The sequence below is a fragment of the Trachypithecus francoisi genome, unplaced genomic scaffold (genome assembly GCF_009764315.1).
Source record: "Trachypithecus francoisi isolate TF-2019V2 unplaced genomic scaffold, Tfra_2.0 Lachesis_group10, whole genome shotgun sequence".
In the NCBI taxonomy this organism is placed as follows: Eukaryota; Metazoa; Chordata; class Mammalia; order Primates; family Cercopithecidae; genus Trachypithecus; species Trachypithecus francoisi.
This window is the reverse complement of record NW_022681455.1, coordinates 76,426,705-76,441,340: the sequence shown is the minus strand read 5'-3', so window position 1 is coordinate 76,441,340 and position 14,636 is coordinate 76,426,705. Positions and strand designations below refer to the sequence as shown.

Here is a 14,636-nt window from a genome sequence, read left to right as displayed (position 1 = left end):
CCGTAACTGGAAAGTTCAGGGGTAGTGTTCAGGTACAGCTGGATCCAGGATCTTCAACACTCTTGGTGGGAATCTGTTTCTTATCATGTTTTTGAACTTTGCTTTTCTTTGAGAGACAGGCTCTATTCCTGCCTGTGGTAGGTTCCAGCAGATCCTTGTGTATATCCTTCTAAGTTCAAGTCCAGAGTAAAGAAAGCTCTTCTCCTAGTGCTCCACTCAAAATTTGGTTCTGGTTGACTCTGGTTAAATCACATGTCCAATCCAGAACCAGTGACTGCAGCTAGGCTAAGGTATGAATTGAATTTCATCACTCCTGGAACTTGGTGCAGTTAGCTTTGACTGAACCACATGAAGTAGGAATACAAGAGAGGTGGTTCTCCAGAGGAAGTCATGAATGATGAATAGCCACTGCTAGAATTATGGAGACCTATGCATCAGCCCCCTTAAATCAAGGCTTAGTTTAAAATATTTTAACACCAAAGCATTTTGTGTGTTACTCTCTGGAATTGAAGAGTAAACATTGGAATTGAAGGGGTAAACATTTCTGTAGGACCATAGCGGAAGAAAAAATCATTCTGGCTGAAACGTCATGAAGAAGGTGACATTTGAGTTGACACTGCCCCCCCCGCCCCCCCAAAAAAGGATGGCTGCACTTGGAAGTGCAGAAGGGCATTTCAGATGAAAGGACGGGTTTGAACAAAGGCAAACAGACAGGAAATTATAAGGTTTTGTTGCGAGGTTGTGGAAAGGCCAGGTGTGGTGGCTCATGCCTGTAATCCCAGCACTTTGGGATCTCGAGGTGGGTAGATCACTTGAGGTCAGGAGTTCGAGATCAGCCTGGGCAACGTGGTGAAACACTGTCTCTACAAAAAATACAAAAAGCCAGATGTGGTGATGTGCACCTGTAATTCTAGCTACTTGGGTGGCTGAAACACGAGAATTGCTTGAACCTGGGGAGGCGGAGGTTGCGTGAGCTGAGAGTGTGCCACTGCACTCCAGTCTGGGTGACAGAGCAAGACTCCATCTCCAATAAAAGAAAACAAAAAAGAAAAGAAAAGAAAAAGAAACGTTTGGAAAAAGATGCTGGAAAAGTTTGGATCTTGATGCAGAAGAAGTTGTATGTCCAGACTGTCTGAAGGTCATAAGAATGACTGAAGGAACTAAGCAGCAGACACAGACACAAGACACAAGTGCCTTTAATATTGGTGAAGGATATAAGAGATTCATTGCCTGAAGACACCTCCACAGTAGGGGACATGCTCAGTTGAAGTAGCATCTTAAGGACATTAACTTGGATGCAGAGGCCAGGATGGTTTGGGGTGGGGATTCCTGAGGAGTAGGAGGGGAGATCAGTCAGGAGACTACAGCAACAGCCTATTTATCCTCTCAGGCCTGGGGACCTCGATCATTCCTGGATAGTTTATCTTTTATTTTTACTATTTTCTTTTTAGGCTGAATCCATTTTGCAAGGGTTCCTGGATGATTCAGGATACAATATCCAGGACCTGAAGAGCTTTCATTTGGTAGGACTTGGTGCAACCCTGTGTGCTATAAACATAACTGAAATCCCACTTATAAAGATCTCAGAATTCAGGTAACTAAAATATGAATGTGCAAAATGGCAAATGGGTTAATCCATCCATCCATCCATCCATCCATCCATCCATCCATCCATCCATCTAGATATTCCACCTCCTGACACTTGGCACCTTTCTGGGCTAAAATCCCACTGGCTAATGGAATAAGCTGGATCTGCTCTGCCTGCTGATCCTACCTAACTTCTGCACATTGTGTGTGTGTGTGTGTGTGTGTGGTGTGTTTGTTTGTTTGTTTTTGGCTGAAGAGTCCAAACTCAGATTATATCCCTCCCTCTTTAACCACTACCAGGGTGGTAGTGGCCAGAATTGGGACCCTGCTCTGCAGCACGCATGTCTTAGCTGAGTTTAAGAGGAAGGCTGAAGTCGTGTTTGGGGATCCCACTGAGTGGACCAGTTCTGTCTTGCAGGAGCTTGGGACCATTGCAGGTAAGACTCACCCTGAGCATGCCTTTCTCTCCCTTTCCAAACTTAAGTGTGGGAACACAAAATAAAACATGATCCTCGGCCACGTGTAGCAAACATCAGTGGCGTTACAGTAGAACCTATATTTCATGATTTGAAGTTGCAGAGGGTGAGTCTGCAAATCTGCTTTTAAAGCAAGCTCTCTTGGAGATTCTTGTGTACACTAAAGTTTGGAAAACCACTAGTTTAGAATGTGATTTAATTGGCCCCTAAGTAGTTTTATACAAAATTTGAAAGTGTGTAAATTGAAGTTCCTTCTGGGCATGCGTCTCACTGTAGGAGGCCAATCAGGGCTAATGTGACCCACATTTTTTTTTTTTCTGAGTTGATGAAGGAACTTGATTCCCCAGTGTGATTTCCAGGGCCTTTTGTAAGGAATGATGCTTGCCTAGAACACTCAGATCTGAGCATTATGAAGCACCATTAATAAAACAAGCGGAGTTCTGATGGCTTGAACTAAACCCCCGTGATTCCTTTTTCTCCCCAGCTGGATTAACTAAGGCAGAGCTCCGGATGCTTGACAAGGATTTGATGCCATATTTCCAGCCATCAGCAATAAAATGCCTTCCTGATGAGATATTCAAAGTAGGTGCTCAGTTCTTCAAGGAGAAAGGGGAGCTTGACCCCATTTCAAATCACACAGGGAAACGGATGATGGGCCTTAGAATTTAGAGACTTGTGGCCAGACTCTCCTGATGGTGTCAGAGGAGATCTATATGAGTTTAGGTGTTTTTAAAAAACATTTTTTCTTAAAATTACATACGTGTTTTAATGATATTTATTTTTATGGTCACCTTCTCTTCTTCTAGCAGGTGGTACTGATTTTCTATTTATGGTGGTATGAGGTTCATAAACCCTTACGAAAACCCTTGGGGACAGATATAGTTCAGAATTCAGAATTTCTCAGATTTTAAAAAGATTATCCTGTACATTTACTGTATGTAACTTCATACCCCCAGCAGTGCCTGGGGAAGCACCTTGTAAGCAAACACATTAATATTTCTGTGAAGAAATCTGTGAGAAGCCACACTAATTGGAATAAATAGAGATTATAAATAGCCTCATATCAGTTCAGGTCAAGTTTTGCTGATAAATAAGTTTGACTTAAACTTTGGGGGAAAACTTTCAGTTTTCAGATTATTTTTGGACTTCAGAATTGCAGATGAGGGATTGTGGACCTTTGTAATATTTCCTTTTAAAATACAATTAATAAAAATATTTTAGTTGATTTAGGTCAGGCACGGTGGCTCATGCCTGTAATCCCAACGTTTTGGGAGGCTGAGACAGGCCAATCACCTGAGGTCAGGAGTTCGAGACCAGCCTGGCCAACATGGTAAAACCCCATCTCTATGAAAAATACAAAGTTAACTGGACGTGATGGTGGATGCCTGTAGTCCCAGCTACTTGGGAGGCTGAGGCAGGAGAATTGCTTGAACCCGGTAGATAGAGGTTGCAGTGAGCCGAGACTACACCATTGCACTCCAGCCTGGGCAACAAGAGCGAAACTCCATCTCTCTCTCTTTCTCTCTGTGTATATATATATATATATATATATTTTTTTTTTTTTCTCTCTCTATATATATTTTTAGTTGATTTAAAGAAAAATATTAGGAAAATCACAAGAGGACAGGTGAAAAACTGCTATGGAAAAAATTGAGAGGGTGGAATTGGATCAATTGAAGTAAGGGAAGCAGGGTATCTAATGACAGGTCCTTTTTTTTCTGTCTGTGTACAAGATTAGGGGAGTATTTGGTGGGAATAGTCTGCTCTGATGAGGAGGCAGTGACCCTGGTGTTCCTGTTTGCTTGGTAATGTGGGAATACATTTTATCCACCACTTCTGGATAAAACACACAAATCAGGCTCAACAAACTCCCCTGGTGCCACATCACTTGTTCATTTCAAGAAAGATAGCGGACCTTCAATCAGTTCAGCACCTCGGACAGTTGCGAGCACATTGCAGGCATAATAGCTGTTTGAGGGCAATAAATAGCAGTCCTTAAGGCCATTGAGCAAATACCTGTTTCCCCTCTGGGGCACTCTGCATGGGACAAGCAGCCTGGTTTTGGATGCTGGCATTTTGCTAAGCTCTTTCTCTTGGTCTTGTTTGGAGTGCTGTTGTGCTGCTTCTTTGTACAGGTATTTATCTATTCCAGAAATCCCTACCGATCACCTACATTGTGACAGGCTCCAGGGTAGGTGCACCTAAGGATGCACAGGTGAAGGGGTTATCACACAGTGCCTTCAGGGGCCTGAAAGGTAACACAAGGTGCAGTAGGCTGGGTAGAGACCAACGTGAACTGGAGAGCCCTGTCTAAATGTGGAGGCTGCTTCTCTTCCCTAGCACATTCATGCAGTGTGGCCACGTGGGCCCAGGATTGCTGAATTTTCCTTTTTACTTTTTTCAAGAAGAAATCAGAAATCTTCATTTTCATATGGAATCGCTTGATAATTAAATGTTGGCAGCCAATCTGAATTTATTTTTGAAAACACAGTGCTGCAGGCCTAGAGATTCAATCTGGCCTGTAGGTCGCAAGTCAGCAACATTGATAAAAGAGAAAATTTTTAGAATACAGACTCTGTGTTAATGGTATATGGAAGCCAAAAAAGCACCTATGTGCCCACCCTACTGTGTGTGTGTGTGTGTGTTGTGTGTGTGTGTGTGTGTGTGTGTGGTGAGAGGAGAGGAGGTGATACTGAATTTTAATTTTTTTGAGACAAAGTCTTACTCTGTTGCCCAGGGTGTGCAGTGGCACAATGATGGCTCACTGCACCCTTGATCCTCTGGGCTCAAGCAATCCTCTCACGTCAGTCTAAGTAACTAGGACTACACACTTGGCTAATTAAAAAAAACTTTTTGTAGAGATGGCGGTCTCATTGTGTTGCTCAGACTGGTCTCGAACTCCTGGGCCTGTTAATCATTCCACCTCAGCCTCCTAAAGTGCTGGGATGGTAGGCATGAGCCACGGCGCTTGACCGACCAGATGCTGAATCTTTGAGGACAGCTAGTGATGAAGAAGAAACAGTGTTCCAGGCAGAAGGAGGTGCACAGAAAGGTGCTGCCTCTCGGGAACTGTACATATTGGCACTCACTCTCCTCGAGTGAAGAATGCCAGGTGTGAGGCTGGAGAGGTGGGCAGAGTTTTTTCCAGGAGCCTGAACTGTGTTCTGGAATGGGGTGCCTGGAAGGGCTTTACGCAGAGGGATATGATTCCAGGGAAGTATCTACCTGGACAAAAGAGGAGAGGGTGACTGACAGGAGAGGAAGGGATAAGGGAGCATTAGCATCTTTCCCAGATTGTTCAGGGCCTTTAGAAAATAAACACGATTATGTAGAGTCCCCTTTACAAGAGCAGCATCCTGCCATCCCAATGTATTCCAGTCCCATTGGAACAAGTCACCAAGTCCTTTGATCTGAAAGTGACTTCAGAAGACACCTTCTTCACAGTCTTTGAAGACATAGTCTGGCCAGCAGAATTTCCTACTCATGTTGTCCATGGCATATATCACCAACAGATGACTGCATTTTGCCTCCGTGGAGCCCTCACAGAGCTCATCACATGGTGCTCAGGCAGTCAAACCAAAGGATCAGAATCAGTCAGCAGAGGAGATGAGTTCTCTATGCTGTCTCACATTTATCCCCAAAGCCCAGGGAGGCTGTGTAATTTTTTCAAGGTGACACAGCAAGCATGTGGCAGAGCAGGGGCTCAAATTCAGGCCTCTGGTCTTTAAGACTTGTGTTTCCCCCTCCACATCAGTGTTTAAGGAGGTGGAAGACTTGAAGCACTGGGAAGCTGTCTTGCATTGCATTAAACAACATCGCCACATAGGGAGGAAATCATGCCTCCCTTTTCAACTCTCCGTTAGTACTTCTAATTACCTCAAGGAAGAAGTGTCAATTTAACACCTATATAGTACATTTTATATTCTCTCTCTCTCTTTTTTTAAGAGGCCAGGGGTTCAGATATTGTTGGCAGACAAATCTAGCTAGGATTCAACGATATTGTTTTATCTTTGTTTTGCGGCTCCTATTTAATGCTTGCTTATGGCAAGTCTGCGGCTTTCCATTTTTGGAAATTTCCATTTTAAAATTTCTATTTTTAAATGCATTTATTTTGGTAGTGCAAGAGTGATCTAATTTTAAGGAAACATCTTAAAGAGGACCAGACATGATACACACAAGGGGATGACAAAGTTGTGCGCATCCTGTGCCGGACGCCTGAGGTGTGGGAAATCCGGGGAGGGGCCCCGTGTGAAGGTGCTGCCCCTTTGCCTCCCGCAGGAGCTGTCTGTGGAGCAGATCGCCTCCCTGGGCCCGGAGAACGCGGCGGCGGTGACCCACGCCCAGCGCCGGCGGCTCAGTCCACTGCAGCTGCAGAGCCTCCAGCAGGCGCTAGATGGCGCCAAGAGTCACTCCTGGCAGCACGCGCCCGCTAGCGCCGGTCCCACTAGGACCTCATCCTCGCGTTCTCCTGCAGGTGAGCAGAGCCGCCCTCTGCCCCGTGTACCAGCCTTACTTTCCTTCCCTGTCCTCCCTGTCAGGTCTGGGGTGGGAAGATTCTTAAGATTCAGAGCGGGGGCTCTGACGGTCACTGGGGATTCTGCCCTCAGTGAAAAATCCAAAGTTCCTATTAAGCTTCCCTACCAAGTTTGAGGATTAATGATTCTCAACTATGGCTGCACTTGGGTGGGGGCATTAAAAATCTTCCAGTTCCCTGGCCCCTACCCAGAACGAATCCCATCAGAATCTCAGGACTACATTCATTTTAGCAGCTCCTTTGCAAACTCCCTCCTCACTATCCAATAATAATAATAATTATTATTATTATTTTGACTGAGAGTCTCGCCCTGTCTCCCAGGCTGGAGTGCAGTGCCACGATCTCGGCTCACTGCAACCTCCACCTCCCAGGCTCAAGCGATCTTCCCACCTCAGCCTCCCAAGTAGCTAGGATTACAGGTGTGTGCCACACACCTGGTAAATTTTTTTATTTTTAGTAGAGATGGCGTTTCATCATGTTGGCCAGGCTGGTCTTGAACTCCTGACCTCAGGTGATCTGCCCACCTCAACCTCTCAAAGTGTTGGGATTACAGGTGTGAGCCACCAAGCCCGGCCTGTCCAATATTAACTAATGTTTACTGGGCACCTACTATGTTCCAAGTCTGCTGTAGGGGCTGGGAATACAGAGGTGAGCAAGATAGATAAGGCTCTCTTGTAAATGAAGAAGGTATTTCAAATCTGACAAGACCAGGGAGGGTGATATTGACTAAGGGCTGAGCTAAGATAGAGAAGCCTCCCCAGGGAGTGGCATTGGATCCTGGGAACACGGCCTTCTTTCCTTTTTCTCCCCCATGCCTTTCTTACAGCTTTCCCCCTTTCCCCTTCACTTTCTCACTTCTTTGTGATGCCTTCTGTTCTTAACACCACATTTGGACCATGCTCTGGGGAGATAGCTTCTAACAAGCCAGAGACGTCCCCTGCCCTCATTGAGCTCTCCGTGCAGCCTGGCCGGGAGGGAAGACATGTGTCCTGCTGAGCATGAGGCAGTTGCTGGGTGCTGAGATGGGGAGCACACAGGGAACACACATGGGTCAGGAAACCTCCTAAAGTCAGTGATGTCTCAGGTGAGACACCAGGTGAGAAGCAGATGGACTTAGCGAGGTAGACAGTGTCCCAGGAGTAGGTACCAGCATGGACAAGTACCCAGAGAAGACAGAGGACTTGGTGCTTGACTAAAACCTCCACTCCACCTTTTCCTGACTTGAATGTCTCCCTACCCTGCCTTCACACAGGGATGGTGAATTGGGGTATTCCCCATTTCTGCAGCCACAAGTGGCCAGAGGTGGCACTTGAAAACACAAACCGTGCCTTTTGATGAATTATATTACTTTAAAATACTTTTTGTTGAGGCTTGTCACGTTGGCTCATGCCCGTAATCCTAGCACTTTGGAAGGCCGAGGCGGGTGGATCACCTGAGGCCAGGAGTTTGAGACCAGCTTGGCCAACATGGCGAAACCCTGTCTCTACTACAAATACAAAAATTAGCTGGGTCTGGTCGTGGTCACCTATAATCCCAGCTACTCCGGAGGCTGAGGCAGGAGAATTGCTTGAACACTCGGGGCGGAGGTTGCAGCGAGCTGAGATCCTGCCAGTTCACTCCAGCCTGGGCAAAAGAGCAAAACTCCATCTCAAACAAACAAACAACAACAACAACAACAAAATTTTCATTGAAATATGATATGCATGTATTTAAAAGTTATTTGTAAATGTTATAGCGTTTTGCACGAATAGATAATATGTGCAATGGATAATGCACAGGGTTCCAAATATATAAAGTCTGAAAGGCACGTAGTGAAACCTTTTCCTCCATCCTGGGTCCCCCAGCCACCCAGTTCCCTCTCCAGAGGCAACCAATGTTACCAGCTTCTTGTGTATTTGTGCAGAGATATTCTATGCATACACAGCAAATCAAATATAGATGATCTCTGCACTTTTCACAAAAGCTTATTATACACCTTGTTCTGCACCTTGCATTTTTCACCTAACAATATACTTTGGAGGAAATTCTGTGTCTGTGCACAGGAGCTATGCCATTGTTGGTTTTATGGCTATGCCATAACTGTATTCAAGCAGAGGTCTGTAGAGGGACCTTTCAGTTGCTGCTTTTTTTTTTTTTTTTTTTTGCTGTTATGAATAATGCTGCAGTTCCTGACCTGATATAATTTGCATCTGTGCAAATATGTCTGTAGGATAAACTCTTCAAAATGAGATTGCTAGATCACAGGGTCTGCATTTTTAATTTTGATGGATTTGGTCGGGTGTGGCAGCTCACGCCTGTAATCTCAGTACTTTGGGAGGCCGAGGCAGGCAGATAACTTGGGGTCAGAAATTTGAGATGAGGCTGGCCAACATGGTGAAACCCCATCTCTACTAAAAATGCAAACATTAGCCAGGTGTGGTGGCACGTGCCTTAGTCCCAGTTACTAGGGAAGCTGAGGCAGGGAAATCGCTTGAATCTGGGAGGCAGAGGCTACAATGAGCCGAGATGGTGCCATTGCACTCCATCCTGGGTGACAGAGTGAGACTCTATCTGAATTTTTATTTTTTTAGTGGATGTTGTCAAATCCCCTGCAGAAAGGTGTGATGGGTTTTCCCTTGAAACAACAGTGTCAGAAAGTGATGAAGGTGCCTTACAAAGATGTCCCCTGCGTGTCCCTGGCTGGGCAAGATCCTGGATGCCCCTCCTTCATTCACCCCAAAGGCCTAAGTGAGGGCTGCCATTGGGTGAACCCTTCCTGTGGACCAGAGCCCTAATCTTTTGTTTCCTAAACTTGCTTAATTATCAGAATCACCTGGGAGAGATGGTTAAAATACAAATTCCCGGGCCTCCTGGCAGACTTGCTAAGTCAGAATCTCCAGGGGATCCTGGAATTGGTGTTTTTCACAAGCTCCCTAGTACATGCTGACTGACACAATCTCATTTAATTCTCACTCCCCCACCTCTCCTCCTCTTTGAGGGTCATTGTTCCCATTTAAGAGATGAACAAATCAAGGCTCTGCATCAAGTGGTCCCAGAGAGAGACTCGGGGAGTTGGACAAGACGTGTCCACCTTCTGCTTGCTGCTGGGACTTCATGTGTACTCTTACTTTGTGTTTGCTTTTAGGAGCTCCCCTGTCGTGGGGTCTTTGGCTTGGCTGTCCCCTGCTGGTTCTAATGGCCAAGCTCCTGTGGTGAGTGGCCTGAGCGCATCGTCCTGTGTTGCCCCAAGCAGCTGGCCAACGCATGTAGAGACATGATGCTTCAGACGGTGCGAGACCCTTCCCTGGATCCAGACCCTCATCTAGCGCAGGGAGACCCTGGAGCCATGATGGTGAAAATGCATCCAAAATGAAAAATAATTATTAAAAATGATCTTGCAAATTATTTTTAATTTTTTAAAATTTTAATTTTCATGAGTACATAGTAGATATATATATTTATGGGGTACATGAGATGTTTTAATACAGGCATGCGGTGTGTAATAATCACATCATGTAAAATGGGATATCCATCACCTCAAGGCTTTATCCTTTGTGTTACAAACAATCCAATTATACTCTTTCAGTTATTTTTAAATGTACAATTAAATTACTATTGACTACAGGGCCTGGCGCAGTGGCTGACACCTGTAATCCCAGCACTGTGGGAGGCCGAAGTGGGTGGATCACCTGAGGTCAGGAGTTCAAGACCAGCCTGGCCAACATGGTGAAACCCCATCTCTACTAAAAAATTAGCTGGACATGGTGGTGTGCGCCTGTAATTTCAGCTACTCGGGAGGCTGAGGCAGGAGAATTGCTTGAACTGGGGAGGCGGAGGCTGCAGTGGGCAGAGACTGTGCCACTGCCCTCTAACCTGGGTGACAGGGTGACTTTGTCTCAAAAAAAAAAAAAAAAGACTGTTGATTATAGTCATCCTGTTGTGCTATGGAAGAGCAGGTCTTATCTTTCTATTTTTTTGTACCCGTTAACCATCTGCCTCCTCCCCCTCCAACTCTCCCATTACCCTTCCCAGCCTCTGTTCACTGTCCTTCTCCTCCATCTCCATGGGTTTAATTGTTTTGATTTTTGATCTTGCAAATTATTAAGCCCACTCATCTCCTCAGCGGGAAGCCCTTCTCTGTCCCATTGCAGCCTCTTTTGTTTTCCATCTTGGAGACAGAGAACCTGTGGGGAAGGAATGGTGTTTTCTGTTAATAGTTCAAGGCCCTTACAAACAAGTTGCTGCCCTCGCTTTAGAGAGATACCAGATAGAGGCAGTGCAAGAAAAGGTACCATTTTAGCCAGGGTCTGATCTAGTTTCTACTTGAGCTTAATTTCACTTTCTTGAAGCTACAGGCTACATTGGATTTCTCCCCTACGATATTTAGCAGAGCTGAAATAAATGAATCCCTGAGCAGAAGCCAATATTCTTGGCTGATTGCTGGGACTAATTGATGTTTTGGTGGGCATTGCATTGGTTGGAAATTAAAACATTTAACATGGCTCAACGTTAAATCAATTTAAAAATACATTTTTCAGATGTCTTCCATTTCCTTGGGACTCAGCTGAATGGATGGCTATGAAGCTATCATTAAGCTCTCAAAATATTCCCTTTTTTTGGTGGAGATGGTGGTGGCTCTTCTGGTTTTAAGTTGCTCTGAGCTTTGGGGAATGGGCTGAAATAAAAAATAAAAATATGTTGGGTAAGTCAGTCACTGGTGTGATCCTGGTGCGGCTGAGCAAACGCCGCCCACTGGCTCGATCCTTCTAGAAAGAAATTACTTCTGGAAATTGCCAAGATGCTTTTAGCCTTAGGTTTAGGAAGTCAGGGCTCAGGGAAGGGGGGCAGCAGTGGTGTTTGCGAACACCTTCTCGAACACAGCATCACAGCTGCTTGGCAGGGTGTTTCTCTGGTGGCATCCTAGGCGCTTCTGTTCTGCCACCAGCACACCTTGGGTTCTCCTCCTAGTCACTCATCCACAGTAGACGTCTCATCTGGAGATAAGAAAACCCTGCATGTTTCCGAAAATCTGTGGTGTCCCATAAAAGGCGGTGTATTTTACGAAGCATCATGAGTAGTTATTGCAGAGGCTCGAGTGTATTTTCAGAGGTCACGTGGTTTTATAGAAAACTAAGACTGCAGTGTGAAAGGTGTGATCCTACATGTGTTATTTAAGGTCTGACTTGGTTTTCCTTCATCCTAGTAGGGAAGTGGCAGCAAATGGTGCTTCTCAAGTACAGAATTTTTTTTTTTTTGAGATAGAGCCTCACTCTGTCATCCAGGCTGGAGTGCAGTGGCACAATCTTGGTTTACCGCAACCTCTACCTCCCGGGTTCAAGAGATTCTCCTGCCTCAGCCTCTTGAGTAGCTGGGATTACAAGCATGCGCCTCTATGCCCGGCTAATTTTTGCATTTTTGGTGGAGATAGGATTTTACCATGTTGGCCAGGCTGGTCTCGAACTCCTGGCCTCAAGTGATCTGCCTACCTTGGCCTCCCAAAGTGCTGAGATTACAGGCATGAGCCACTGTGTCTGGCCCAGAACATTAATTTTCTTACAAACAGCAGCCCCTGGACCGGGCGCGGTGGCTCAAGCCTGTAATCCCAGCACTTTGGGAGGCCGAGACGGGCGGATCACGAGGTCAGGAGATCGAGACCATCCTGGCTAACACGGTGAAACCCCGTCTCTACTAAAAATACAAAAAACTAGCCGGGCGAGGTGGCGGCGCCTGTGGTCCCAGCTACTCGGGAGGCTGAGGCAGGAGAATGGCGTGAACCCGGGAGGCAGAGCTTGCAGTGAGCTGAGATCCGGCCACTGCACTCCAGACCCGGCGACAGAGCAAGACTCCGTCTCAAAAAAAAAAAAAAAAAAAAAAAACAGCAGCCCCCACTTTAGCTGGGCTGGACCAGCTGCTTGGAGAGGGGTGCTTGATGAGAACCTGTCTGCACAGACTCCCATGAGGATGTCCTTGGATCTCAATCGGTATTCTCACTTTCTGCTGGTCTTGGTTTATCCTGGACAAGAAAAAGCAAACAGTAACTGATTTGTTTTTCTAAGACCACCAGAACAGGCACAAAAGAACCAGCGACTAGGCAAGTATAGGAGCAAAACTGCAAGTTTATTTTGGTCACCTAAGGTGTGGGGAAGAGGTCTGTCAGCCTCCTGCAAAGAAGGCCGACAGAGTCCCCCGGTGGGGCTCTCGGACGGAGTTCCCACAGTCCTGACATCCCGACAGGAGTGGGGCTGTGAGAAGGCCGCGCGTGGCATCCCTCCGGAGCGGCTTTTCTAGGAGTGGGAGGGCAATAGGCGGGGCACGGGCGTGTCAGTGGGCGTTCCGCAGGTGCGACCAGGTAAATGTTGGTCTCTTCGGATTGACATCACCTGGCGCATGCCTAGTTGGTCTGCACCTTCCCGGGTCGCCGGCTGCATTTTTGCGCGCGCGGGAAAAGTTGGGGGGGGGGATGAAGAACCCGGAAGTGCACCATCTTGCCTCCGTTCATCCAAACATTCCAACCTTTTATTGGTAATAGTGATAAGGGGCGCCGTGGTCTGTCTGGCTACTTCCTGCTGTTAAGGGGCGTCGTTAAGGTGGGGGCCCATGGTTGGCATTTGAACGTATGGAATCTTGGCACGGAGAAATTTGATCAAAATTGGGACAAAACATAAAATAAGGCACAGTATTAGTATAGGAATGAGGAATGGAAGCATTTGTTGGAATAGGGGCAAAACCCAGAAGGAAGGTCCCAGCAAGGTTGAGGAGTATGAGATAGTTAAGAAAATTTAGTAAGTTTGAGGCGAGTGGGGGGAAAGCCAAACTGATTTCCACTGATTGCTTTCGGTAGGGGCCCTTTTTAGCTGGGAATGAGGAACGAGTGCGCAGAGTAGTTGTTGGCCAGGCAGCAATTAAGGAGTGGAGTTTTTGTAGAGTGGATGGCTTTCCGCTTACTCCTACTACAGAGATATTGGATGGAAGGCTAGGTCCAGAGAAGGATGGCAAAACAGAATAGGTAGCCTCGCTATTGATTAAAAAAATTGATTGTCTTACCCGCTACCAGGAGAGTTACCCGTGGCTCGGCGAGGGTGATGGGGGTCCCCGAGTCTCGGCACCTTCAGTTGTAGTTGTCGTCCAGATGTAGGAGCTGGAAGGAGCTCCCAGGATCCTGGGAAAGGGGGTCACGTGGAGACGCAGCACCTGTTCTCAGGGTGGGGCAATCAGACTTCCAGTGTCCTCCCTGCTAGCAAGCAGGGCAGGAGGTTGCTGGTGGACGAGGGTTAGGACATTCACTGGCCCAATGTCCTGATGCCTTGCACTTATAGCAAGGCTGCGTTGGGGCTCGGGGACCTTGCGGACACCTGTTGGCATAGTGTCCTGCCTTGCCGCACTTATAGCAGGCTCCTTTCGTAGCCTTGGAGTCTGCGGAGTGTGTACTCTCTGGCGTGGGGTTACGACTGGGCTGTAAAGCCGCTGCTAGGAGCTGTAACTTCTGTTCAAAGCGAGCTTGCCGTCTCCTCTCTGGAGTTATAGACCTTAAAGGCTAATTTAACCAGGTCTTGTATTGGTGTCTGAGGACCATCCTCTACCTTTTGAAGTTTTTTACGAATGTCAGGAGCTGATTGAGAAATGAAATAAGACACCAAAATGGTGGCCCCTGTGGGGGAGGCCGGATCTAACCGGGTATACTGGGTTAGAACCTCAGGCAGTTTAGGGTAGAGGTTAGGATAACCTGGAGGTTATGCCAAGTTAAGTCATAGGCCTGACAAAGGTATCTAAATTCCTTTATGTAGATGGTGGGATTAGCTGAGAAATCGCCTAAACGCTTCTCAATTTTGGAAAGATCGGCCAATGAAAAAGGGACATGTACCCTGACTACCCCCTCCGCCCCAGCCACCTCTCGCAAAGGTGCTAACACTGTAGGAGGGTGTGGGCAGAGATAGGGGACTCAAGACAGCCAGTTGGGGGCCCCGAAAGAGGCACGGGACCGAGTGGATTACTAGTAGATAAGAAAGAGGAAGGACGAGTCTGGATGGGGGGAGGAGGAGGGGTTGGAGAGAGCGGGGAAA

General features: G+C 46.7%; 1 protein-coding gene across 1 annotated transcript in view; it reads left to right on the top strand.

Moving 5' to 3' along the window:
* OTOA (otoancorin) overlaps nucleotides 1–9,981 on the top strand; it is an 85,947-nt gene extending 75,966 nt beyond the window's left edge. The window contains exons 23-27 of the mRNA XM_033219832.1: nucleotides 1,452–1,594; nucleotides 1,888–2,024; nucleotides 2,548–2,645; nucleotides 6,342–6,537; nucleotides 9,722–9,981. Of these exons, the coding sequence (XP_033075723.1) occupies nucleotides 1,452–1,594; nucleotides 1,888–2,024; nucleotides 2,548–2,645; nucleotides 6,342–6,537; nucleotides 9,722–9,792 (645 nt within the window). The 3' untranslated portion in view covers nucleotides 9,793–9,981. The remainder of the gene's footprint in view (nucleotides 1–1,451; nucleotides 1,595–1,887; nucleotides 2,025–2,547; nucleotides 2,646–6,341; nucleotides 6,538–9,721) is intronic.
* Nucleotides 9,982–14,636: the final 4,655 nt, after the last annotated feature.